The sequence below is a fragment of the Mytilus edulis genome, chromosome 9, assembly GCF_963676685.1.
Source record: "Mytilus edulis chromosome 9, xbMytEdul2.2, whole genome shotgun sequence".
NCBI classification, from domain to species: Eukaryota; Metazoa; Mollusca; class Bivalvia; order Mytilida; family Mytilidae; genus Mytilus; species Mytilus edulis.
This window is the reverse complement of record NC_092352.1, coordinates 38,118,609-38,145,656: the sequence shown is the minus strand read 5'-3', so window position 1 is coordinate 38,145,656 and position 27,048 is coordinate 38,118,609. Positions and strand designations below refer to the sequence as shown.

Below are 27,048 nucleotides of genomic sequence, written 5' to 3'. Positions count from 1 at the left end.
TCCTGTTTTCAAATTGGTCTACACTAAAGTCCAAAGGGTCCAAAATTAAACTTAGTCTGATTTCAACAAAAATTGAAATCTTGGGGTTCTTTCAGCATATGCTGAATCCAAAAATGTACTTAGATTTTTTTATTATGGGCCCAGTTTTCAAGTTGGTCCAAATCAGGATCTAAAATTATTATATAAAGTGTTGTGCAATAGCAAGTCTTTTCAATTGCACAGTATTGTGCAATGGCAAGAAATATCTAATTGCACAATATTGTGAAATAGCAAATTTTTTTTTAATTAGAGTTATCTTTCTTTGTCCAGAATAGTAAGCAAGAAATATCTAATTGCAAAATATTGTGCAATAGCAAGATTTTTTTTTTAATTGGAGTTACCTTTCTTTGTCCAGAATCAACTTAAATCTTTGTTATATACAATATACAATGTATATTCACTTTTTACTACCAACTGATAAATTATAATAAATAACATTCAGTGATAACAAGCAGTTTTTTTTACATCTTAATATTTTATGATGTATTTAAATGAGTAGTTATTGTTGCAAACTCCATTAGAAATTTTAATTGAGATTAGTTTTGGAATAAGGGAAAGGGGGATGTGATTAAAAAAATTGGGTTCAATTTTTCTCATTTGAAATTTCATAAATAAAAAAGAAAATTTCTTCAAACATTTTTATGCCCCACCTACGATAGTAGAGGGGCATTATGTTTTCTGGTCTGTGCGTCCGTCCGTCCGTCTGTCCGTTTGTTCGTCCGTCCGTCTGTCCCGCTTCAGGTTAAAGTTTTTGGTCAAGGTAGTTTTTGATGAAGTTTAAGTCCAATCGACTTCAAACTTAGTACACATGTCCCCTATGATATGATCTTTCTAATTTTAATGCCAAATTAGAGTTTTTACCCCAATTTCACGGTCCACTGAACATGGAAAATGATAGTGCGAGTGGGGCATTCGTGTACTGAGGACACATTCTTGTTTTGAGAGGATTAATATTTAACAGCATAGTGAATTGCTCTAAGAGAAAACAAAAATTTTAAGTTCATTAGAACACATTCATTCTGTGTCAGAAACCTATGCTGTGTCAACTATTTAATCACAATCCAAATTTAGAGCTGAATCCAGCTTGAATGTTGTGTCCATACTTGCCCCAACCGTTCAGGGTTCAACCTCTGCGGTCGTATAAAGCTACGCCCTGCGGAGCATCTGGTTGTTATGTGCTGCAACTTTGTGTTTTATCCAATGCTAGTATTCAGTTTCAAGGTTCCTACCCCAGAAATCTCGAAAAGGGGCATCCCACTAATATGAATGAATCCAGTGTACACTAAATAATATATGAGGGCAAAATCTGCCAAATTTACTTAAACACATACGTATATAATTGTTTTTTTATGGCGACATTAACAATAATTATGCAGATTTATTGTCTTAACTTTGTGTCATTAAATGATTGGTCTACCTAACGATGTATGAAAGAATTGACGTCTTCACTGTACATGTACATGTATCATTGTTCTTTTCCTATCCAGACATTAAAATTATTATGCAGTTTTAATATCCTTGCTTTGAGGGAGACTATATATAACCAGACACTTATACATTAAAGTTTTGTCTCTTTGTGGTTTATAAGTGTTATAGTTGTTTGGTTCAGGTGATAAAATATGAATCATGCACACTTCTGTCAAGTTAAAAACATCTCTTGCACATTAACAAAGTTCAGTTGGTGCACTTTCTTAACATGTATTCAACTTTGAAAATTAACCTTGAGAGAAGATTCACAGGAAGTTGAGTGAGCAGTTTTTTAAGGGAGTTTTTTCTTCAGAAGATCAAAGCTAGCTATATGCAGAATATAAACAAAAAAGAAAAAGAAAATCTTCAAACTTTAAATTACACAGTTAGGGGTCAGATGCAATGTTATACAGATATTTTTGTCAAATTAAAAAAAAAATCTTACTGTAAAAACACTCCAGATACATATTTTCATGGGTTGTGGAAAAAACAACAGAAGTTCAGAGAGTGCCATGAAACTCCCATCACATACAATACACCAGATTGACCAGAACCCTTGTTGTAACAGAGTTAAGCTGTGTGCAGAAAGACATTATCTTTGAAGTTTTGAAGTCTAATATGATAGAATTAACATAACTGATTTCAGGCTGAATTTTTGTAATTTAAAAAAAAATTGAGAATTTTTATGATGATAAGACTTAATTTATGATGTTCTAATTATGTATGGCTATAATTTTTTATGTATTTCCTATATTAGTTTTTGCATATATTGATGCTTAATGCAGTTTCTTATTGTATTTTACAGAGGGTCAGATACCAAAAGGAGCACTATATATAGGAGAACAAGCCTTAGTACAGGATGGACTAAAACATACAGATACATATTACGCTGTACCTACAACTGAAGAAGAAGATATGTCACAACAAAGCCCTACTAGTCCTTCAGAAAAGAAACCTTTAAAATATGATGGCATTGGTCCTACTGATGATGGAGGCATGCCATTGTCATTTAGAATGGTAGGTTAGAAAACAATCATGCAGGTTGAAATATCACAAAAAGATTACACAAAGCCAAAAGCAATCAGTTCAGAAGTTTGTTCTAAGATATTGAAAATTGGACATTGGTATCAAGAGTTTTATCTTTAATGGTTTTAGCCCAATGCTCCAAATGACCAGTGTCAAAATCGTGACATGTGGATGGCTTATTCACAAACCCCACTCAGGCAAAGTGTTATTTGAGCATAAAAAAAATCCAGTGAAGATCACAGAAAAAAAAATTGCATGTTTTCTTGCAAATTAATAATAAGTACAAACATTACGTACACAATATGCAAATGCCTTGAGCTCATGAACATTAATATCGATGAAGCGTTTATAAAAAAATATATACATGCAAGCAGCTAACTCAATTAAGTACAACAAGGGAATACCAGGTGAATTAGATCAAAATAAACATTTAAAAATACAATAATTTCCCATGCTTTAATAATATTTTGTATCAAGGTTGCATAGATATTTAAGCTCAGGTTTTAAAGAAATCACCTTGGACAAAACATGACTGATCATATTTCACTTTACCTCATGAAATGTCATATAATTAGTCATAATTATATAATTATGTGTAAGATTTTCATGATATGTAACTGGGAGGGTAAACAAGGGTTACTTTGTATGAATTTAGATGACTTAAAGTTGGTTTACATCGGTATAGTAAATTCGTAATTTTGGGGCCTTTTATAGCTGACTATGCAGTATTGGCTTTGCTCATTGTTGAAGGCTGTACAGTGACCTATAGTTGTTAATTCCTGTGTCATTGGTTCTCTTGTGGAGATTTGTCTCATTGGCAATCACACCACATCTTCTTTTTTATAGTATTATTCAGTTCTATTTTGCAATGTTGAAAACCTTCCAACAACTCGAATAAAGAACTGCTCTTGTAATGATTGGTTATTTTCCATTCCATGAATTTGTTTAAGGGCCCTTCCAGTTAGTTGAAGGCACACTTTTAAGTACTTGACAAATGGAAGTTTTTAACGACCTTAACTGGATATACAGCCCTTGCACGGTCAGATTAAGTACTTGTGTCAAGTTGTCATGCACAGGGTTATGACCAAAGTATCTACCGTTATATTGTACATACAAAGCTATATTTTTCAAAGCAGTGCTGCTAAAATTTAAATCTTAGTCACTATCAGGGTTTAAGTTTAGTTGTATAAAATCATTCAAAACTAGCATGAAGACAAATAAAAAGTAAAAGCATTGTTGCTTTTCTTATTTCTTAGATGTCAAGACCATTCAAGTGTGTTTTCAGTTCTGTCACTACAAAATATATCCTCTTTTCCAATGATAAATCTATTTCTTCTTCTGCTACATGAAATATTTGACTGCTGGACATAATGATTGATTAATCAATGGTCACTTTACGCCTCATCAGCAAAAAAAGCTTTATTGCAGCGACTGGACATAATACAAACATACTGAAACTTTCATGTTGTAGTTTTTCATTAGATCTCCTAGATTGTACATCAATTCCAATTTACTGCCTTGATTACTTTAAAAAAAAAAAGCAGGGTGAGTTAAGGTAGGGGATCAAATAATATTCTCATTTTTGCAAAATTCTCTATAACTTAATAAAAAATAAATAGAAATAAGTGGTATGAGTGCTAATAAGGCAACTCTCCATCCAAGTCACAATTTGTGTCAAAATACCTACAACCCTCTTTCTTCTAATACTTTACAAGGGCTGTGGTTTTGAAATTGTCAAGTTCTTATTATATCAAACAGTTTTAAGAGTTTAATTACAATCACAGAATAACGTTTAAATGGTAAATTGATAAATAAACAAATTACGATTATAAGCCAGTGTACACCTGTATATACGTCTTTGGTCCAATTATCTGCTATCTATATTAATACATTAAGAACCTTTTCTTCTAATCACATGATATTATTGGTATATTGAATAGAGCAGATAAACTTTACCATGATAGCATAGTAATGTTTGAGTATTAGAAGCGTGTGTTACAATCTATGGCTCTTACGTTAAGACTTTTGTAAATAGCCTTAATTAAATATGGCGGGTTGCCAAATTGAGGACTATTGAACAACTGTTGTGAGCAGGTATTGAATTCAGATAGCTTTGAAATTACTGCAATTAAAATAGCGAAAGAGGTTAAATTCAAGTGTTATGGAAAACAAACTTTTTCAAGTCCTCAGGCTACTTTATTTATATTTTATTCAATATCAATATTATTATTTGAAGAACAAATAGCACTTGAACGTCTCTCTTGTTTATTTGATCTGTCTTAAGATATTAAAAGATTGTGATCCCTCTTATAAAATCTATTAACGATTCTGATTATTGAATGGTTTTGCCATAGTACAACAGAGGTGTATATTAAACTGTATAGTATTTGGGTTTTATTGTCCTTAATGGAAAATTAATATACAATTTTCGAAAAGAAAAATAATATTTATCAATACTTGTAACCTGTTATCAAATAATTAAAGTTTTTAAATTAGTTTCAAGTTTAATATTTATGCTTCAATACCTGTAAATGAATTTAAATCAAACTTGTTGATATATTTCGATAATGAAATTTATAGCTTTTTTTAATTTGTTCAAAGGATGTAATTTTACATTGCACAAAACTTTCATTTAAACATGGATTCTGCTTCTGTGGTTTGTAATTTTGGGAAAAAGTCACTGACTTTTGAAGATTGATATTTTTGTCATGGTGCCCTGATTTCCTCATTCACTTGTTCAGTACTTTGGTGAATTGAGGTAGCCTGTTTTCCTTTAAGAAGTGAGGTTGTGGGTTAAGTTCCCAGCCAGGTGAGAACAGAAGTTTAAAAAATGGTTTACCTCTAAGGATGCAGCATGAGAAGTGAATAGGTATAAGAAGATGTGGTATGACTGCCAATGAGACAACTCTCCATCCAAGTCACAATTTGTGAAAAGGAAACCATAATAAGTCATCAAAGTACAGCCTTCAACATTGGAGCCTTGAATCACACGGAACAGCAAGCTTTAAAGGGCCCTTAGCACATTTGTTAGGTCAGGGTAAAATTCTTTCCCGCAGGCTACTTGCCTTGTGTACTAGTATGTTCCCATTAAGTCTGAGTTTGTTATTTAAGTGCAAAGCTGCTTCCCTTTCATATCTTTGTAACACATTCTCATAATGAACATGGCTTATAATTCCCTGTAGATATTTAACATCCATGCATCTGCCACTAGTCATGTCTTCATTAACAATTATTAATGTTAATAAAACTAATGCACAGGTGTTAGCTCTGACATCGAAGAAAGATGCCCTTCAGTGCTTGTTTTAAACTTCCATTCATGATCTGCAAAAAAGGGCTGAAAATGACTTAATTCCTAGGCTGGTCTTTATTTTCTGGATACCAAGAAGTTTAAAAAAATATAAGAACCCAGCAATATATTCTACTTTGATTTGTTAATCTGATACATAGTTTTTGAGGTCAATTATTCATTTCAGTTAGTGAAAAAGATATGACCACAACACAATTTTGATGAAAACTACAAATTTTACTGACCACAATGGTTTAATTAGTAGATGGCCACTATAAACCATATTAATCTGTAGAACATATGGAGAAACAATTCTGTTTTTGCATTTTCTGTAATAATAGAAATATAGTTTCTAGTTCTCCACATGGTAGTCAGGTATTCACTATCCTTACAACTGACAGACCAGCAAGAAGATTGATTGCATGATTATGGCTTGTTTAATGTCCAGTAGCAAATATCTGGTACCACTGAATTAGAATTGGTTTTTTTAGCATAAAAAGTGAATATGTACCCATAATGCATATAGATGATTTGTTTCTTTCTATTTTATAGAATGTAGATGAGAAGAATCAACACCAGTGGTATAAACAGATGTACAAAAGTCTTCATACATCAAAGAAGAAGGAAGGTAAACAATGCTTATTATAATACTGGGAACAAAAGCCAGTTGGGGAAGGTCTCCTTTACATGAAAGTTATGTCTTATGTAGGCGTTAGTTCCTAAGCTAAGTTTGTGGGGCTGAGTTCCGTACGCTAGGTTAGAGTGAAAAAACTAGTTATCACATTTTCTTGCATCTGTTCATAAACATTCTAATTTCCAATGAAATGACATAAGTAAAACAATCAAATATGTGGGAGAGACAGAAAAACAAAACATTATCTTTCTACCTGTATTTGAATCTGTAGTATGAATTTGGACAATCGAATCAAAATCTAAGTTTAGTTCTTGTGTAGCCAAGAAAATCAGGAACCTCATGTTCATTGTACAAAAAATGTATTATGATAAATGATACTGGTATTTTACGGCAGGATACGTTTGTTAGAAGATACTGATGACAAGGAAATAAATAGTTGACATATTTGTAAGGTGTCACTGTTTTAACTTGACACTCTGACATTACAAAATTTATCCAACAGATTAAGCAAACTTGTTTAATGGATTGTAACAATACAAAAGGACAATGACCTCTCTTATAAAGATATGCCATGTTTAGCTAACCTTAAGTTGTTACACTTTATTTCTTTTGGCTTGAAATCTTACAGCGGAAAACCTACACGTATGCTTAAATTTTTGTGAAAGAAGTTGAATGTTTCGACTTGATGAAGAGCTTATTTTAAAAGTAAAAAGTAAACTAGAATTGCATTAAAAGATCTTAAGGTTAAAGTAAGACAAAGTAAGGGCTGTTCCAGAATTAAGGTCATGTGGGTAAGGGAGTCTCTTTTTTAAGACCCCAATCACAATTTCATTTTACCCATAATTCTTGCAATGCAACAATCCACAATTAATCAATTTGGTTGCCTCCACTGCCCCCTTCTAACTAGTAATTTGAAGTTTTAGAACAGCCCCAACCTGAATTTTACAAATCACAAGAACAACTTTTCAATTTTTTAATTGCCGACTATGGTCGGATAAGTAAGATAACACAAATATGGTTTCTGCTGTAGTATTATGGTTTTGAACTCATGTTATCTTTAGATTATCATATCACTGTAAAATATTGGTGTTAAAAGCCTTTGCATTTATAACATCTTCCTTAGAGAGTAGAACACATTAAGAAATACATCTCATATTTCTTGTAATTCTCTGCCTTTCACATTTTTCGCCATATTTTATCAGGTTCCTTTGTTATCAATCAAAGTTTACGTAACTAATATTTTGTTTGATAAATCTATAAGGCTTGTCTCGATTTTATTTTGATGTTATCCGTTTAACTCTGCTTATCATCCCAGATTCCTTACCCTTTCAGAATACTTACGACCCAAAAGACTTTCTCTAGTTGCTGTAAGAATTCAATTCTTCAGACTGATCAACTTAAAAATGTTCAGCCCATCAATACATAACTGGGGTTTTCCTGGCATGAGGTTAAAAAAGCAATTAACTACAAACTATAATTATTGTAGGAGATGTCATATCAAAATCAAACTATTTATATACCATTGTGCCAGGAACAAGTTGTATCATTTTACCACATTTCTTGACAGAAAGTCAATCATAAGAATGACTTTGTTACACTAAGCCGTCTATATGATAACAACATAAGAATAAGAAGATGTGGCATAATTGCCAATGAGACAACTCTCCACTAGAGCCGAAATAAAAATGAAGTTAACAAAAATACATCACTGTTTGGCCTTCAACAATGAGCAAAACCCATACCACATAGTAACAGTTCTCTTTGTAAGGGCATACTTTTTCACCAATTGATCAATTTGAAAAATTAATGTATACTTATACATGAGTAAGGTGTTTTGACCAACTGCTATTCTGACAGAGCAAAGCATCTTAAATAAGCTCACGTCTTATTAGTCTGACTAAGTTGTTTTTACATGTTTTAGTTAAGCGTAGAAGAACACTTCCAGGTATGAAATAAGCCAATCAAGAGATGCCTCCCTCACAATATAACATGCCTATATATATGTAAATTAAAATGCTTACTTAATCGTATAATTGGTAAAGGGGAAATGTTGAGGAGCTGCAACAACAAACGTAGCTTTTCATGTTAACGAATTTATTACATACATATAGTAAGATTTTTTAACCCACAATCACAGAATGGCAAGTTACATCTGTCTATTTAACCAATAACATGTATGTTTTTAATTAAATACACTTCAAAAAGATATAAAATCTGAATAAAAGATCTAAATTAGCACAATGAAGAAAGTATTTTTGACCTGAATGAAGAAAGTATGTTTGACCTGTTCTAATTCAGGAGAAACAAGCGAAGTTACAGATAATGGTAAGAGAAAGAAAATGTTTGAATGGCTTTTTTGTTTGTGATTTTGATACTAGTTACAACTGCAGATAACAAATCTCACATTTCAAAGTTACTATGTAATATTTTATCCAGATAAGACAGAATTATACACCAACTTTCCCAGTTTTTATAAAGAAATTATGTTTTCTTTCGACCCTGAAATATATAGTGAAATTTTTCGCTTTTTGATAAATGGATTTTTTGTTTGTTTTTTCACCTCACTTTCAAATAATCATATATTTAAAGTTTTAAAAAGATTATATCAACACAACCTGCACAACAAACAATTTTTTTTAAAGAATGGAAATGGGGCATTTACATTGCAGCACTGTTTACATATTTGTTTTACCATGTTTAACCATGACCAAACTATTTGCATAGCATACCGTTTACGAATGTTTTGAGTTTTGTCCTGTATTTTGATATGTGAAACAGAGAGCTTTTGTTAGAAAACAATGGCACGTTAATATCTTGTGCTGTCTTCATTGACAATACTGTTATTTAGTAGTCGTGAATAAAAGGTTGTCGCATGTTATGTCAATATTACTAAAAAATTTACATGGCTTAAAATTGTAAAATGCTATTGTTTTTAAATACCACTTAAATATTTTCATTGTTAGAAAACATGTTTAATTTTTTTGTCAGACAAGCAAATTTGACAGACTTGGCATTAACTAACCACTAATGAATATTTTCAGTGACATTTTTTTCATTCCAATATATCATGACAGATTGCCCTTGAGGGTTGTCTTGTGTAGAATAGGACTTGTTTTACCCATTCAGTTTACCAGTATATAGAGTATACATAACTCTTCTCCTAGTTACCCTGCAATGTTTGGGATTTGTAGAAATGTGATCTTTTTCAAGGTCATTCCAATGACATTGAGTTATTGTAATCATGTGATTTATCCCATGATCCATCATTTGCATGACTTTCACAAACATAAAACAAATAACTGGTACTATAGATTTTTATTTTGATCATTTAACCCTCATCATTTTTCTACTGTATTTGAAAGAAAACAATGGGTTATGCTTTATTCTGTATTCAACATTGTTTATACATTTATATTTTTTTTAGTAGGAGCCTTCAAAATTGATTCACATTTGGCATGAAATAAATGGAAAATATCTGACCACCAGCAATAAATGTATTTAAAAAGTTGTACTTTTGTGGCTCTAAAACTAACTGAATTCCTTTAAGTTTTATTTGAATTATTTTATTACATCCTATTAAAAAATAACAAAACTTTTTTTACTTTTGTCCAAGTTGGCATACAAGCCTATTTAGATTTGTGGTCAAACTTTCCCTATGAAACCCAAGAAAATCGGTATTCTTTGAAAAATAGTGAATGCACAGTAGCATCAACACAGCCGACACTTGTTTACATTTGAATACAGTAGAATAATACCCATACTTACTATACTAACTCCTGTTGGATCTTTACAGAGAAAGAGGTAGAAGATGTCACTGTTATCATGGATTGTCTATACAAACAAGCAGGTTGTTTTACTTTTTGTTCAGCTTTTGTTGTTCATTACCTCCCTTGCATGTGGCTCGTACAAACTATTGTTCACATATATATTATCTTATATAAGATTGTTCAATTATATATTGTTTTCAAAACTCTAGCATTCTTTCTATGAAGCATTATTTGAATGTTTATTCTTTCCTATTTCATGTATATGTTTATGTAACTTTGCAGACAAGGTCAAACTTCTGTATAAAAAAAATGTAACCCAATGTCTTCAATAAGGTTATGGTTAGGGTAGTATTACATTTGCTGAATAAAATTTTAAGAGCTTGGAATTGCACATTAAAGTTAAGTAATGGAAGCTATAGACAATGATATCTTCAAAAAAGATGTTTTCAACAAAAACATGGTTTATTGGGTCTGGGAAGAAATTCTAAGAGCCAAAAAAAAAGAGGACATGTAGCATTGAATATGATGACTTGCAAAATCTGGGTCAAAATCAAATTCCACATCTTTAACACTAAATCCATGAATGATAATTGCACATTCATTTATGTCGACATTTTCAAATACAATCTATAATTCTAAAAGATCTTTCAAAATTAAAGTTCTTTTTATATGCAAATCATTTTTGAAAAAAATGCATTTCAATTAAAGAAACTCATTTCATTTGTGCAATGACTATTTAGTTACGAATCTTATCAGCACATAGCAGTCTACAATCAGATCGCCTTTGTATAAAGTTTCTGGATTACATTGTATAGATTTCAATATAGTACACATTTTAATTGTAGAAAATTATGTTCCCAAGTTCCTATTTAGGACAAAGTTAACACTTGCATTCTTCTTTACAAGATTTATAAAAGATTTTAATATCTACGACCTGATTTGCCATAAATAAAGAAATTTTACTAAATTAAATAATTTTACTACTGATTTAGATTAATATGCTTGGGAGTCACCTGGCAAGTTGTTACTCTATTTGAATATTTTATTGTATTGGTTTTGGCTTTTATATTTTATGTTGAAATGTTCTTTTCTGATGAATAGACATTATATTTATAAAATATTGAATGATACCATTCTGATCATTGGACATAATCTCCATCTGTTGACTGTGAAAAAAAATTGTTATTATGACTTGAATAGGCAGTAAAAAACCTAACAAACTAATTTAATTTCTAATTTGTGATAAAATATTATAGCATATTATCATTGGATGGGTACCAATGGGTTAATTAAATTTAATGGAAAACACAAAAATAGTGCCCTTGAATTTACAATAATGCTTAGAAATAAGATAAACCTCTTCATATTGTTGTTTCCAGTTAATAATTTGTATAATTAAGGTACCAGTAAGAGGGAATCATATCAGATTTCATTTTGATTACGGAACCTGTGTTTAGGAAAAGTTCCCTAATTCTTAGGTCATCTGACTACTCCAGATTAATAAGAATAAAAAATCCAGTTAAAAGATCCTCTCTAACTAATCCTTCATGCTAAGCTTTCCATGAAACTCTAAGTGTTCAAAAGCGGCAAATCAGTAGTTAGTGTTACCATGGATACCTTTTAAAACGTTAATTAAACAGGATACTTAATCCTGGAAAATCTTAAATGATGATGATTATGGATGGCAGTTTAACGTCCAATAAATGCATGTTCAGGACAAAAACATGTTAATTGAAAAGGATTATTAACCCTACTTTTTAGTTGACCAACACGCTGAGCTGGATTTTCAACATGCTTGTTCAGGGAAAACATGTTACAAACCCCAACACTTTATTCTGACTCCGAGACAACTGGCCTTTGCTCTTCACCAGAAACATCTTTGAGGGTGAACAAATATTAAAGTTGTTCTATAATTTGATATCAAATCCATTTTCCTTAATAAAAATTAAAAAGATTAACTGTACATTATGAATATTTTTAAAGCAATTTATCTTGTTTGAATTTTTTATTAATTTCATTTGTCGGAAAAGTGCTGATTGAAAAATGTCACATGCTTTCTGTAATTAATTTATGACCATAAAAATCATTGAAATGATTAAAAATAACTCATTAATGATATTAAATAGCTTGTGAACATGTCTAAAACTATCAGAAAAATCATTATAATCACTTCCCTTTCAGCAATACAATCTCTTATCAGGATATTAATATGAAATATGTTTTTTTAAATACACAGTTATAATACAGTTTGTTATATATATGTATGCCACAAAGCTGTTGCCATTTTTCATATTTTTGCATGTTCTCAATATTTAATTTCTCATGTAACAGTCTTTCTTTTCATAACTTAGTTGAATTGTTAACATATATATGTGTCATGTGCACTTTTAATTATGCGAGTCTTTCCTTGATAACTGTAAGAATTCCATTTTCCTCTAAAAAAAATAATACCCTCTATCAATTCCTTAATATTTCTAACACATGAATGACAGCTTTTCAAAAGTATTTAGTTTATAAGGAACTGTAAGACCTGACATTTTCCAATGCTTAGATTTGACTGTAAAACTTTGTGCCCATTTTGTATGGTGGCTGCATGTTATTATCTTTTTTAAACATTCATCTGAAGTTACAGTATTCATTGATCAAAACTATAAACTGTTTGGCTAATGCATACATAGCAACAACATACTGTGGTGTTTGAAATTGTTGGTCCTTGTTCACCATTGGGCCGTATTTGAAACCTTGGTTAAGCATTTCCTACAGCAAGAATGTAACGATCAAATTTAATGAAATAAAGATGGCTTCAAAATTGGTTGATTTAGGAATTTTTTACTTTTAAAGATGTTCAGATTGGTACTGTGTATCAGGCTGAACTATGCTTACCTTGAATTGTTCATTTACCCTGCAATATTTTACACTTGTTTAACTTTTCTTGCAAAAAAGGTGTCGGGGGGGGGGAGGGGAAAGTTTTTTTAACATGGGGGATAGTAGGTTTCATATAAAAAGCAGGTTGAAAAAGAATTTTTCTCTTAAAGCATTTTAACATTTAAAGTTTCTATCAGTTTTATTTTGTTTTATTAACCCTTGCAATGCATTTATCTTCATCTGAATCTTGTTCATTTAAGCATGTTTCCTTTCATTTGAAAGTTGTTCTGTCCAGTCAGCACATTTACCTTGATATGAACTTGTTCAATGAAGATCATTTCCAATAAGATTTTATGAAAGTAGGAAACTGGGTGATTTTATATAATGGAGGCTAAATACTTTCCATTACTACAAAGATCATTTATTCAGTTTTCTGATGAATTTATTGAAATGGCTTGGAACTAAATTAGTTTATAGATGAAAAGGTTAAGAATCAGTTGCATTTTAAATTTTCTTTCTTGAAGTTGTCAATGATTTGATACTTGGTATGGGGAAATTACATCACATTTGTCAATTATTATATCATTTTAGTCACATATATTAAATTGCATCTCTGAATTTGATTTATTCATACGCTTTTGTCGTTTAGGTGTATCTTAAATCACATTGATGTAACATATTATGAGATGAAACGATTATATTAAAACACTTTTACAAAAAAGCAACACTTAAATATATTTTTTGACAGGCAAATGGTCTGTTTACCATGTATAGTGAAAGTTACTTTTTAAATCAGAATTGGTTACAATATGTATACTTGTCATTAAAAGTAACTCTATCATAGATTTAATATTGTTAAATCTGTCTGTATATCAGATTTGAAATCAATGAAAAAAGAGAGTTTCAGCATTTATATTCCTAGTCATGTACGTGAATCCTTTTGACGTTGATGTGCATGTGTTATTGTGTGTGTAATTGTATGTATTATTTTATTTTAAATGCTGTCTCAGTGAGTGAACTGTTTATTGAGAATATTTTTAGTTTATCTGTCTTGTTAAACCTTTCCCTTTAGTGTTTGTACTTGTATTTATGTTTTTTCGTGTTATATGATGTGCGAGTCAAAACTCGTATATGCTGCTTTTATTAAACAGATTTAGCATCTCTTATGTACTGAATATATTTAAGCCTCTGTTTTCAAATAAGTCCAAATTAAGGTTTGAAGGGTCAAAAATTAAACTTTGACTTGATTTCAACTAAAATATAATTAAGAGTGGTAAGATTTTGGATATCAGGCCATACTAGGTAAATTAAATGTCCCATTTCAAATTTTAAGTTTGACCACATTATTTTGTGTCAGAAACCTATATAATGGCAAAAATTTGATCACAATAAAAATTCTGACAGTATCAAGCTTGAATATTGTGTCCAAACTTGCCCCAACTGTTCAGAGTTCAATCTCTGCCGTTGTATCAGGCTGTGCTGTGCAAAGCATTTTATTATTAATGGAGAAAGCGAAAGTGCCTGGATAGAACCATCTTTCTGACAATTCTAGTCAAGTAAGATTGCAGTCAAGGCACTTGCAACATGCTATATTCTAAGTATATGCAATATAATAACAATAAGATGTTTGATAACAATTCTGATTTATATAATTTGTAATACAGTTGCCTTGTGTTTCTGCATGTCTTAACGTTAAACTTATTTGGCGTCTTGAATTTGCCATATGTATAACCATCAGGTTTATTCATATGCCAACGAGTATATATAACAATGGCTGTGAACTGGCTGCTTATATTTGAGAGCCTAGCCTTCATGTATAGGAACTTCTGTCAAAATCTGTACTTAAAATAATTGTTTCCTTGCCCCTCTAAGTTCAATTTAGAAAGAAATGAGGCACATAACAAGGCTCCACCATTTCATATCAGTTAAAGAATACCAGGGCTGTTTTGAATATTCAAGTTTGGACTTTTTAGAGAATCTTTTTCTTTAACTGTAGTATAACTAATAATGATAGACATAGTTTATTAAACTATCTGTAAAACACTTGAATTTTTGCTAGAAAATCTTAAACATCTAAACAAATATCTTTCATTACGTAATGATACACAAGGTTTCATGTGTGAATATAGGACTGGGTTAAATCTGTGTCCAGACAGAAAAAACTTAATATTGGATTGATTGATGTGTAAACCATTCAGATAAAGTTATATAATGATACAGTTGTATTCCGTTAGGTGTTTACTTTATATAAAGTTAGTAATTGATGGAAACTTATTCTGTATATGTCTGTGCTATGTTGTATTGTAATGTTAATGTTGTGTCTGGGACAGGAAAATGCATGTTGTAATAGTGAAAAAAAGTAGAAATTTAAGGATTAAAGGTATCATTTTATATTGCCTAGGATTGGTCCATGAAAAGACTGAGAAATTGAGAGAAGGTGGAATTGTCAATCTTGCATCATACATGTGGTTTAGATTATTAACATACATGTAAATTTACACAGGACAAAATACAGACAACCCTACCTTTTCTAATAAACCAAAAATGCGAGAACTATTTATTTGTATTCAATTTCAAAGAAATCAAAAGTTTTGAGCATTATAAAAAAATTATAAGAAATTTTTTTGAAAATCTATTACTATATAAGAGATAAATATGACCTTAACATTGGATTTTCACCTACCATTTGAAAGGTTTTAACAAACTGCATTTTAAGGCAACAGTAGATAGAACGGTCAGCTGAAAATATTAAACTAATACTACTAGTGCTTTATTTTACAAATTATCTATTCATATATTTAGCATGGTTTCGTAATTTGTTAAAACTAAAATCTTCTAAATTTTAACTCCTTTGAATATTCATAACCATCTTACAGTAGAAATTCAGTGAGTTGGAAATTATATATAAAAAAAAGATTGATCTAAGCTACTGACTTTCAGCTGTTCTTCATCTTTTTGTTTTGATTTTGTTATAATCTTGAATACCATACATTTTATTTTATTGTCTAATTTTTGAAAATCTTGATCATCATACATTATGTTTTAATTTTATAGATTTGAAAATAATAGTATATAATCATGCATGAAGTTAAACACCATTAATTTACTGGTAGTTTAGTTACATTCTTTCATATTTTATTAAGATCATCATCATCATCATTTCATATCATACCTTGTTTAACATTTACAAGTTGTTAACCATTGTTTTTATTTACAAGTTGAAACAAGGACTTAGGACTTACCTTCATAATACAAATATCTTGTATTGCTTAATTTCAGAATCCAACTCCTACAGACCTACGTATGAATTCCCAGAAGTGAAGACAGAACCAAAGCCAAAAGAAGGTACATTTTTTTGTACTTGTTTCTAGGCATTATATACTTGAAATGGTCAGGAACTATCTAGTACACAGGGTTGATGTAACAAATTAGAAGTATTACAGTATAAGGGATATTGCTAGGTGGTGTTATTTTGTAGGCTATTACACTTAATATTTCATTTACATTTTTGCATCATTCTGTAGTGAAAATTTTCTTAAAAACATCATGAAAAATACCAGTTAAATTCTCTGAACTTATCTCATCAAGGGCCATGAAATATATTGAATACATCACATTTTTCTGAAAAATAGCCGTAATTTGCCTTTGCACATCTTTTAAGTTTAAACTGTTTTGTAGCTCCTTGTGATTTAAGTTTTTGCAAAGTAAGCATAATTACATAGCAGCACATTCCAGAGTACAAAAAGAACAATTGATTGTGTCTTAAATAATAAATTATCAGATTTACATATCAGGTTGATTAAATCAAAATTTGTCACAATGATAACAATCTTAACTAATTAATTTGGTACATAGTTAATAAATTAGAAAACATTTATGCAAAAATGATCCTGGTTGATGAATATCTTCTTTTACCTATAAAAAGGTTAAGCTTTTATCATCTTTGGAGTGCATATCAGGTCATTGGTCTTTTTTGCACAATTTGTTTTTCTGTATAAAAACATGTATAAGGCATTTCTGTATTTTGAGAACTTATATTTGTCATCAATGAAGCTGTCTCAACAAAAGGAAATAAGTTATAGGCCGCAAGTCAAACTTTTGATATCTGAAGAAAAAAAGGCAATAAAATATTTCTTGTTTGACATGACAATCAATTAATAGTACAGGTACAATCAAGTGTAAAAAGGCAGCAATCATCCACCTAACTTAAATATACAAGCAGTACTTTTAATAATTGTTTAGCATGATATTTGTACATCCTCCTGCATGTATTTTATATTTCATCTGCATGGTTAGATCTTTGAAAGCACAAACATGTTTGATGTATGCAGAAAAAAAAATTGTTGAAAAAGATAAGAAATAGTATAAAAGTTGATCTAAAGATAAAAAGTTTTATTAATGTTTTTGACAAAAACTCATTAATTTTTCCAAAGAAAGCTAATTCCTATGAGAAAAAAGTTTTTTACATTTCTACATCTTCGTTTTTTGGTCTCTGTTGGATAGTTGTCACATTGAAAATCATACCACATTGTATTTTTATAAAGTCTGTTTACAATGTTACATGTAAAGTACACATAACACCTCCGTTTTTTAAACTGACAAAAGAAACAAACATCTAAATCAATCATAAAAATCAAAACATTACGAAAGTTTGCTTAATTTTACATCAGTTTACAAAGTCTCGACTTTGATCGATACATGCTCATAGACAAGATGAAATGAACCATTCAAAGTTTTTTGTTATTTTTTGTATCTGTAGACAATAGACCTAATTCAAGCTGACGTTATCTCACATTTTTGTTGCTAGTAAATATATTATAAGCAGAATTTGTTATTGTTCGTTGGGTATGGATATACAAATATTTGTCACATCTTTAGTTCGTCTTGTCATTGTTTATAAAATGTTGGACATTTGGAAGGGTTTTAAATTGTTTAGAAATTTACATTTAAACATTACAAGATAGTAAGAATATTTGGCTAATTGTTTGTCTTTCTTATTTAGATATTTAATTACATATTCTAAAAGAGAGTGATCATGATAGGGAAATAAATAAAACTTTGTAAACCATCAAGATCGAAAACTGATAAAATATATAAAATTTAGTTTCTTGTTTCTTTAATTGTTTCAATTAAGCTTGAATTGTTTAAAATATGAGCTAAAGAGAAAATTTGTCAGCATTTACATCCCTAGGCCAGCAATGTTTGAAAATTTGGTAATTTCGAAAAATCTAGTGATTAAAAGACTAACTTGTAGAAAGGAACTTGGAGGTGCTAGTTATATATGAACATCATATCATATTCTTCATTCCTGAAAATTTTGCATTTTTGATCTGTTTTATTTTAGAGGTCAACTGTTGATCTTGCAGTTATTTAAACTTGCAAATTTGTGTAACAACAACTGCAAGATCAAGATTTTGAAAAATTGAGTTAAATAGATTTTTGATTTTATTCACAGAATTTAATTTGCATGCAAAATGAATCAGGGATGAACTGTTCCTCCTTGTGTCACCATGTTTGAGAACATCCTGCTTGTGTGTGTGTGTGTGATATTTTGTGTTGTTACATCATCAAAACATTTCATTTTAGATACAAAGAAACCTGTAGTTGAGGAAACAGTTACCAGTAAGTTGTTCTTAAAATGGAAACCAGTTTGTTATCAAGTTCAAAGCTTAAATCAGAGCACTTAATTTTACTCAGCTTGTAGCCAGCACTTGAAATTTCAGAGTTTTAAAAAGATATTCTTTTTCTGTATAAGTAAAGTAAGATTTTAAAAATATACAAGTGTTATTTGAGTTTGAAAAATAGTATAGTTTAATTACTAGCGATTCACTTATTTTTCATGGATTGAGGAAAAGTTGCATTTTCATGAATATTTATTTTCTTGGTTCTGTGTTTAAGCACATTGTTGTTAACCTTTACCCATGAAAACCACAGAAATTGGTATCCCACAAATTATAATAAATCGACAGTCAATTAAAATTTCACCAAAAGAAATCAAATTTTAGAAAACTTTCTAGTTTCCAACAGGAGACATACTCTCTCCTTGAATTTTGCAGTCTAGAAATATGATGTCAATGCCATACTCTACCCTTGTTCAAATTATGCACCATATTAAGTAAATACAAAATCATCTTTTGAGGAAATAATCAGTAATGCAGGTCAAATGCAGACATAAATTTTGTCCCGTCACCCAAGTACACCTTTTAATACACAATTTCATGACATGTTTGCATAGAGTAGTTATATCACATTAGTTTTATTAACTGTAGCTTGTCATAGTTTATTAATACTAGTAGTCAAATTAGTAATTTACTGGTTACTAACCTTATGTCATTCAGAACAAAATGTTCATTTCACCCTTACTTAATGTATACAAAGTAACAACATTATGTAATGCAATTATGTGTTACTGAAGTGTTATTTATTGTCTTGTAAGTTAATTTATGTTTTCTATAAAGGAACCTACATGTTCTGTACATGGCATGGGTGTTGTAAACCTGTGCATATTATATACCTGTGCATATTATATACCTGTGCATATTATATAGTTATCAAAAGTACCAGGATTATAATTCTATACGCCAGACGCGCGTTTCGTCTACATAAGACTCATCAGTGACGCTCAGATCAAAATAGTTCAAAAAGCCAAATAAATACAAAGTTGAAGAGCATTGAGGACCCAAAATTCCAAAAAGTTGTGCTAAATACGGCTAAGGTATATACCTGTGCATATTATATACCTGTATTATTGTGCATGAGAGTAAATGTTTCGGTTTGGGTTCTGTATCCCGCCATAATAGAGGGAAAAAATGTAAAGAATTTCCTGGAGTTGAGGCATGATTATTTACATTATTAAGGAATAACATTGAGATGTGGCATGAGTGCCAATGAGACAACTATCCATCCAAGTCACAATTTGTATTAAGTAAACCATTATAGAACAAAATACGGCCTTTGACAGTTCCACTTGAATTCTTGGCTTACTCTAAACAGCAAGCTATGAAGGGCCCCAAAAAATGACTAGTGATTCTTCGAAAGCATTAATGTTTTCTTATTCTTATGCAATACATGTACTCTTAGAATATACAAAACTAAACATAGCAAACTTGAACTGTGATTGTGCTACATTAATGCCAATGACTCCGATCCTCAACAGTGGATTTGACAGCAGACTTAATCCAATCTAAATTGGCTTTATAGTTCTCATTGCATCAGAGTGGATTTTTTTTCCTTGTGTTTGACCATGTTAATTATTATTTTGCAGAAGAAAATCCCTACAAGCCTGCATATGAACTTCCTTCCACACACAGAGAAGACTCATCTAAGTTTCGTGTTAGTGAAAAGAACAAACAGAATGGAAGATTATCATCTTCACAAACAGAAAAAATTACCAAAACTGATTTTAACCAAAGAAAAGAATTATTTACCGGAAAGAAAGGTATAATGAAGAAATGAAGTCTGTTGTCCATTTTAAATTAGAATTTTGAATTTCCGTTTAAAATGAATTCCACTACCAAGATATATGCATCAAACATTTGAAGCCTAATGCTTTCTACTAAGATAGGTGCCTCAATGGCTGAATAATCTAAGTACTTCTACGCTATCACTAGCCTGTCATTATTGAGGTTGTCAGTTCCAACCCCACATATGGCGTCTGACTTCAGTCTTAATTGACTTGGTTTGTCAGATTTCCTGTCAATGTTCTGTGGTTATCTGCGGGCACTCCAGGTGTTTCCACCAATATGAAATGACCAGTGGTACTGAAAGTGGCATTAAAACATCCATGGTCAAAATCAAAAGCTGATAAAACATTGTATAAACCGTGGTATATGATTATACACTGTCACAAATTCAACATACACATACAGGGTCTGTGTGAAATATTCAATGAATATGATCAACCGATAGTGTTCAGCATTCATGGTACTGTAAATTCAGAAATTATTGCAATGTTTTTGTTATTACGAAAAATGTGACAGTGGTAAAATCGCAAAAATTTATACTGGCACTTTGCAATATTTCATTTGAATTAAACAGGATTTTCTCAATATCACAAAAAAATGAAATTGCATTAATATGTTAACTCAATTCTTTCAGACAATATCAATCCTTCACAAATACTGATGCAAAGTCAAAATATTTAAGCAATACAATCAAACACTTTCATCCAACAAAACTGTGGTTGAACATTTTGACCTAAACCATACTAAACATTGCAAATATGTAAGAAATATTTTAGGATGATTAAAAAAGTAGTGCATTTTGCAATTTGTGATTAAAAGTAACAAAAACTTATTGTGTTTTTTAGATGTAGATGCTGGGTATAGATCAGAACCTGAGAACTCATCTACAACTAAATCCAGATCTAAAAGTTTATCAGATTTCAAAGCAGATTTTAAATCATCTACAAAACCAAAGACTTTGTAAGTACAATGGTGTTTCTTTTGTTTGCATAAAGTTCCAAGGTTTCAAAAGAATTTGATAAATTTCACACCAGCCAAAAAAAATTGGAAAGAAAACTTGGAACGGTTGTTTATTTGATATGTTTATTCTTGTCGCTGATGGTAAGATGAGGTTATTTTAAAAAATGTTAAAACTTCAGTTTAAAATTGGTTTTATTAAAAATAAAAAAAATGCTATGTTATGGGCTTATATGATCAACTTTTATTTATAAAACTTGCAGATAACACCAGCACAATCTGAAACATTTATTTTTTAATGGGTAGGAAAGCAATGATATCATAGGCGAGCGCCGATTTGAGAAAAAGCCTTTCGTTAAGGTTTTTAATGCACCTATCTAACACACAGCTAATTTTGGTATCAATTGAAAGAAAAACTTCTCGTGCATACGATTTGGGTGGTCGTCAAAGTTCCCTACGGTCACGTTTCTTGCAAATCTCACGAGAACACAGACATGTCGAAATACTTTGGATTATACGGTGACATTTAACATTGAATATATCGATATTGTTGTAAATATATGATTCATTTTTATCTAAGATAGCTTTGACTACATTCTAAAAAGACATCGAATCCAAAAAAAAAGAAGATTTTATGAAAAATTAGTTAATTCAGAGGAATTTGTCAGACCAACCCTAAAATGTTAAAAAACCCAATATTTTTTTCAGATTGTCAGTGTCAATGATTTATTAAAACTCTAATATGTTTTGTTTGTATAAATTCCATATACCTTGAAAAGATTGCGACACACATCGAAGCTCAATGATGGATAATAAATGTTTGCCGACTTCTCTAAAATCTGCATTATTAAACGGTATTCTGGATCTGTATCGTGTTTATCCCAGACGCTCAAAATTTATATAAATCGAGTATCTAATATGCACAAGAACATTTGAGTTGCCAAAATACAAGTCGTGTTTTAAGATATTACTAAAAAAATATTCCTATATGTGTTACCGAAACACCATTTTAAGCATTACTAACGATATTGAAGATTCACTGTTAAAATCAGTTGAAACTGGAAGAACTAAAATTAAGATATTTGTTGAGTCATCTCTATCAACAGACAAGGCAAGTAGCATTAACTATCCCATTCAAAGATCAGGACTAGAGACCTTTGAAGATATGAACCCCAAAGTACAAGTAAAATGCAAATCTGGGCAAGTTGTAAAAGGTCATTTGAATCCCGAGCTTGTGTTTAGACGTGTACTGTCTATAACTAAATGTAAAGATGACGTATCGGTAGAAACTGTGTTGTCCTATCCAATTTGTCCCACTGCATTATTTCATGACGATGGAACTATGAAGAAGACAAATAAGTCTGATCTTGCCCGTGAATTGGAAACTGTAGTAGGATCAGTCCCTAACATTCCTCCATTCGACCACAGTGATACCGTACTGATAAGAGATGGCATGAGCTCAGTTCAGTCATTTGATGTTAAAAGGATCTCCAAATTGGTAGACTTGACCAAATCTTACATTATGCAGGTACAATCATGCTTCCGATTTACAGACAAGATTGTTGATGTCTTTGATCGCTATGACACTGAAAACTCCATCAAATCAACAGAGCGACATAGACGGTCGGCAACAACACTACACAAAAAGATTATCATATCGCCGAAGGCCAAACTGTTCCAGACTGGACTTTTTTTTTTTTTTATCAAACAACAAAAACAAGCAAGCTCTGATTACTTTCCTTGGTGATTATCTGAGCAGCAATTTGTCTGATATGTTCCATGCTTTAACTGGTTATGATACCATTTCCGCTATATTTGGGTTTGGCAAAAAGACTGTATTCAAGTTGGTGAAAAAATCTCCGAGTAAGTTTACAAATCTCCAAAACTTTGACAAAATTGATTTTTCCACATCGTTGTCAGCAACCAGAGAGCTTATATCAATCCTGTATGACCCAAAAGACAAGTTCACTTCATTACATGTTGACTTATACCAGTAACGTGTTAAACTTGCAAAAGAGGGACGAAAGATACCAGAGGGACAGTCAAACTCATAAATCAAAAATAAACTGACAACGCCATGGCTAAAAAACAGACAAACAAAAGTACACATGACACAACATAAAAAACTAAAGAATAAACAACACTAACTCTACCAAAAACTAGGGGTGATCTCAGGTGCTCCAGGAGGGTAAGCAGATCCTGCTCCACATGTGGCACCCGTCGTGTTTCTTATGTGATAACAAATCCGGTAAATAGTCTAATTCGATAGGTCACATTCACGAAAGGGAAGGGGATTGTAGTTACGACGTAACCAAAATATCATTTGTGAAACGGTTATTCCATAACGGTCAACCAACTCGTAATACATGGCGGCCGTAAAATTTACGAAGGGATGATTTCAACTTCACCATTTGAAACTCTTGGTTTAAAAGCTTCCTTTTGAGCAGCAACCCTCTATCAAGAAAATCATGATAGGAAATGCAAGCACGGAAATATTGTATCAATGTGGAGATATATACCCCGTATGCAGGTGCTGCTTGAGTGTTGCTACTTAGAAGTGGAAAGTTCACAATTGGAAAGCTGAAATCATCTCTTTTATCGTAAAGTTTTGTTTTTAACCGACCCTCATTATCAATTTCTAGATGTAAGTCAATTTATGATGCCGACTTGATTGCAAAATGCAAAGACACAAGTTTGTTGTGATTGCCACCAAGCGAATCTTCATTCAAAGAACATGTTTTGCGGTCATTTCTTCAAACGAAAATTTGGACGTCCTCACATCTCGATCACCCAAATCCTTTGTGTCCTTATGAATACGGATGGAAAAAGAGTTCACATGACCCGGATCCAGCCTACTTTCTAGGCATGATAACGTTCGATTTCCTGCAAGATGTAATATGTTCTTGCAAGAGGAAATATATATGTAGCAAGTCATGTATTTGCCGAGAGCAGCCGATGTCTTGCACTGAGCGTTGTCCATGTCAGGGTAGTGATACCTGCCAAAATATATGTTCTAAAGAGGACATCGACCTCGAAGATCAAATGAATGACGATGACGATGGTGAAGATGAAAACGATACCATTGACTAATAGCTAAAGAGCATTTGAGCAAAGGGGCAACATAAAGTTTTATTTGCCTCACTGTTATTCAATGTAAATATGTATAATATTATTAATTTTTTGTTTTTGTAATAACTCTACCAGCAGTTCAGTATGTGATGATATTGGTAAAACAAACCTTGCTCAACCTTGAATTGGTTTTCAAGCTTAAGAAAATTAATTAATAATGTATTTATAACTGTCGAACGAACAGGAGACCAAAATAACATATATTTTTAACTGTGCTGTAAACATAGTGAATATGCGCTAAAAGTAGTTTTACGATATGTTTTAATATAGTTTTATCAATATTTTGTCGGTATGAAAAACCTGCTAGGAGAGACATTAGAGCTTAAAAAACTAGTTATATGTTATCAATATAAAACCAGTAGAATTTGTGTGTTTTCGATGCAAAATTAAATATCACCGAGCGTTTTGCGTCAATACCCGTAAAAATTAAGATTTTCACAAAAATACGAGAATTTTTTATTTTAAACACTTTCTTTTTAAATTTTATTTCAGAAACAAAAATTAGAATGAATAGAGTTAATCAAATGATATATTTCATATTATATTGCAGATGAATTTGTTTTTAAACAGCATTTTTCGAACAATATCTTCAAATTATGACCTATAATTCCCCCCCCCCCCCCTCCCCTCCTTTTGCCATTTTTAGAAAAATGTGACCATTTCCCAATTTGACGACCAGGCAATTCTGAATGTACGATAAAACACCTTTCAAATGATACATCATATAGCCGTGTGTTAGGTAGGTGCATTAAAAACCTCCGAATCCTTGTTTTGGCGCTCGCCTATCAATAAAAGAAGAAAAAAAATCTTTTGTCTCAGAATTTTCATGAAGTAGCATTATTGTGGTTTTGTTTATTTTTTTTTTACTTTTGAATTGAAGAACATATTTTTTATATTGATAGGCATTCAAGAAATTTTAATTAGCAGTTAGAACATTTATAAAACATGAAAAAAGTGTTAAAAGCATACAAGATTGATTTAAATTTGATATGCGGTATTGGTGTAGGCGTAAGGTGACCTATAGTTGTTTATTTCTGCGTCATTTGGTCTCTGGTGCTGCGTTGTCTCATTAGCAACCATACCACATCTTATTATTTTTATAAAGCTTAAATTGAAAGTCAAAGTTTGAACCGTCTCAAGATAACTGTTACAAAATTGAAGAAGAAAAAAATTTGCCTTTAAGGTATGGACTAATTAAACTGAAGTTTTAACATGTGATACATGTATGTGTCATGTGTTGCATCATTGTACGTCAGGATGTGTGTCATTATATGTATTAACAAACGTACATGTCTCTGTATTATGTGTGGTGTCTGCCTTGATGTCCTCTGTCAATTTGCATCATCCAAGCATTGTCTAATTGGAATATACTTTTTTTAATCCCTTCGAACATGCATTATGATAAAGAAAATAGCCTTTGCAAGATTCAAGATTTATATAATATGCCCCAATGACAATGTAATTTCCCATTGCACATTAAAATTATAATAATTTTTCAGTCCTGATTGTTGTTTTTTTCTGAATTTCATTTCCTGATTTTATTGAGCTGTCCAGGTTTATCTCATCGTGTTTATAACAGGCATACACACCAACTTAAGCATGAATAATAGTTTCTTCTGTTCACTGCTGTGTTCAAAAACGATTTATAATTTTGTATTCTATATCTACTTTGTCACTAAAAAAATATATCCTAAAAATTCACTTCACAAATTTTTGAACTGCTAATGCATGCATACCCCTGTTCAGTGACAGTTTTTTGTAACCGTAGATATGCAGCATGCCATTATTTGACAATTTGATCATTTAATTTAAAACTTTACTATTCTTTTTTTATAGGAATCTTTATATGTTAAATTTTTATTGAAAAGTACAATATTTTCAACATTGAATAATTTTATTTTCAATTAGAAATCAATCATTTATTGTCAATTTAACAGATTTTTAGAAATATACTTCAATATTTTACATAGAAATTATAACAAGAATAAAAATGCAGAAATCGAGTTAAATTTATGATATATATGCTTAATTCTATAAGTTTTCTCCAATATTTCAGAGATACTGAAATTTCGGAAGAGGTGCAAGACTTCTTGAATTACCTAGAGTAGGTTCATCATTATTGTAATCCCCTCCTAGCACAAAGCTTGCTTAGCAATTATTGACAATAATCACAATGTCAAAAATTTTATATTTGGGTTTCAGGAAAATTACAGATATTAATAATGTTAGTTCTTTTTTAAAATCAGTCAGGAATTGTAGAAATTTTAATAGAATTTTATACCAGAATTATAGCAATCAGCCATTGCCATCTTATCTTTTTTAAACCTCAAAATCCAAGGTGATTGAAAACAAGATGCCCATATGACAGCAACCGTAAACATAATAAGACCAGCTTGATGATAAATGTCATTGTGA

The 27,048-nt window shown here is 31.0% G+C and overlaps 1 protein-coding gene across 50 annotated transcripts in view; it reads left to right on the top strand.

The window, feature by feature from the left end:
* The window catches only part of LOC139489696 (sorbin and SH3 domain-containing protein 1-like), a 121,609-nt gene that overhangs the window by 57,467 nt on the left and 37,094 nt on the right, over window positions 1-27,048 (top strand). For 16 of the 50 annotated variants that reach the window (XM_071276398.1, XM_071276368.1, XM_071276369.1 and 13 more), the window contains 10 exons: window positions 2,312-2,523; window positions 6,371-6,446; window positions 8,751-8,777; window positions 10,246-10,299; window positions 14,095-14,108; window positions 16,363-16,429; window positions 18,671-18,706; window positions 20,349-20,522; window positions 21,393-21,507; window positions 26,690-26,737. In XM_071276398.1, coding sequence (XP_071132499.1) covers window positions 2,312-2,523; window positions 6,371-6,446; window positions 8,751-8,777; window positions 10,246-10,299; window positions 14,095-14,108; window positions 16,363-16,429; window positions 18,671-18,706; window positions 20,349-20,522; window positions 21,393-21,507; window positions 26,690-26,737 — 823 coding nt within the window. Of the gene's footprint in view, window positions 1-2,311; window positions 2,524-6,370; window positions 6,447-8,373; window positions 8,398-8,750; window positions 8,778-10,245; window positions 10,300-14,094; window positions 14,109-16,362; window positions 16,430-18,670; window positions 18,707-20,348; window positions 20,523-21,392; window positions 21,508-26,689; window positions 26,738-27,048 lie in introns of all 50 variants that reach the window. The other 34 variants (XM_071276402.1, XM_071276391.1, XM_071276390.1 and 31 more) reach the window with 16 other exon arrangements.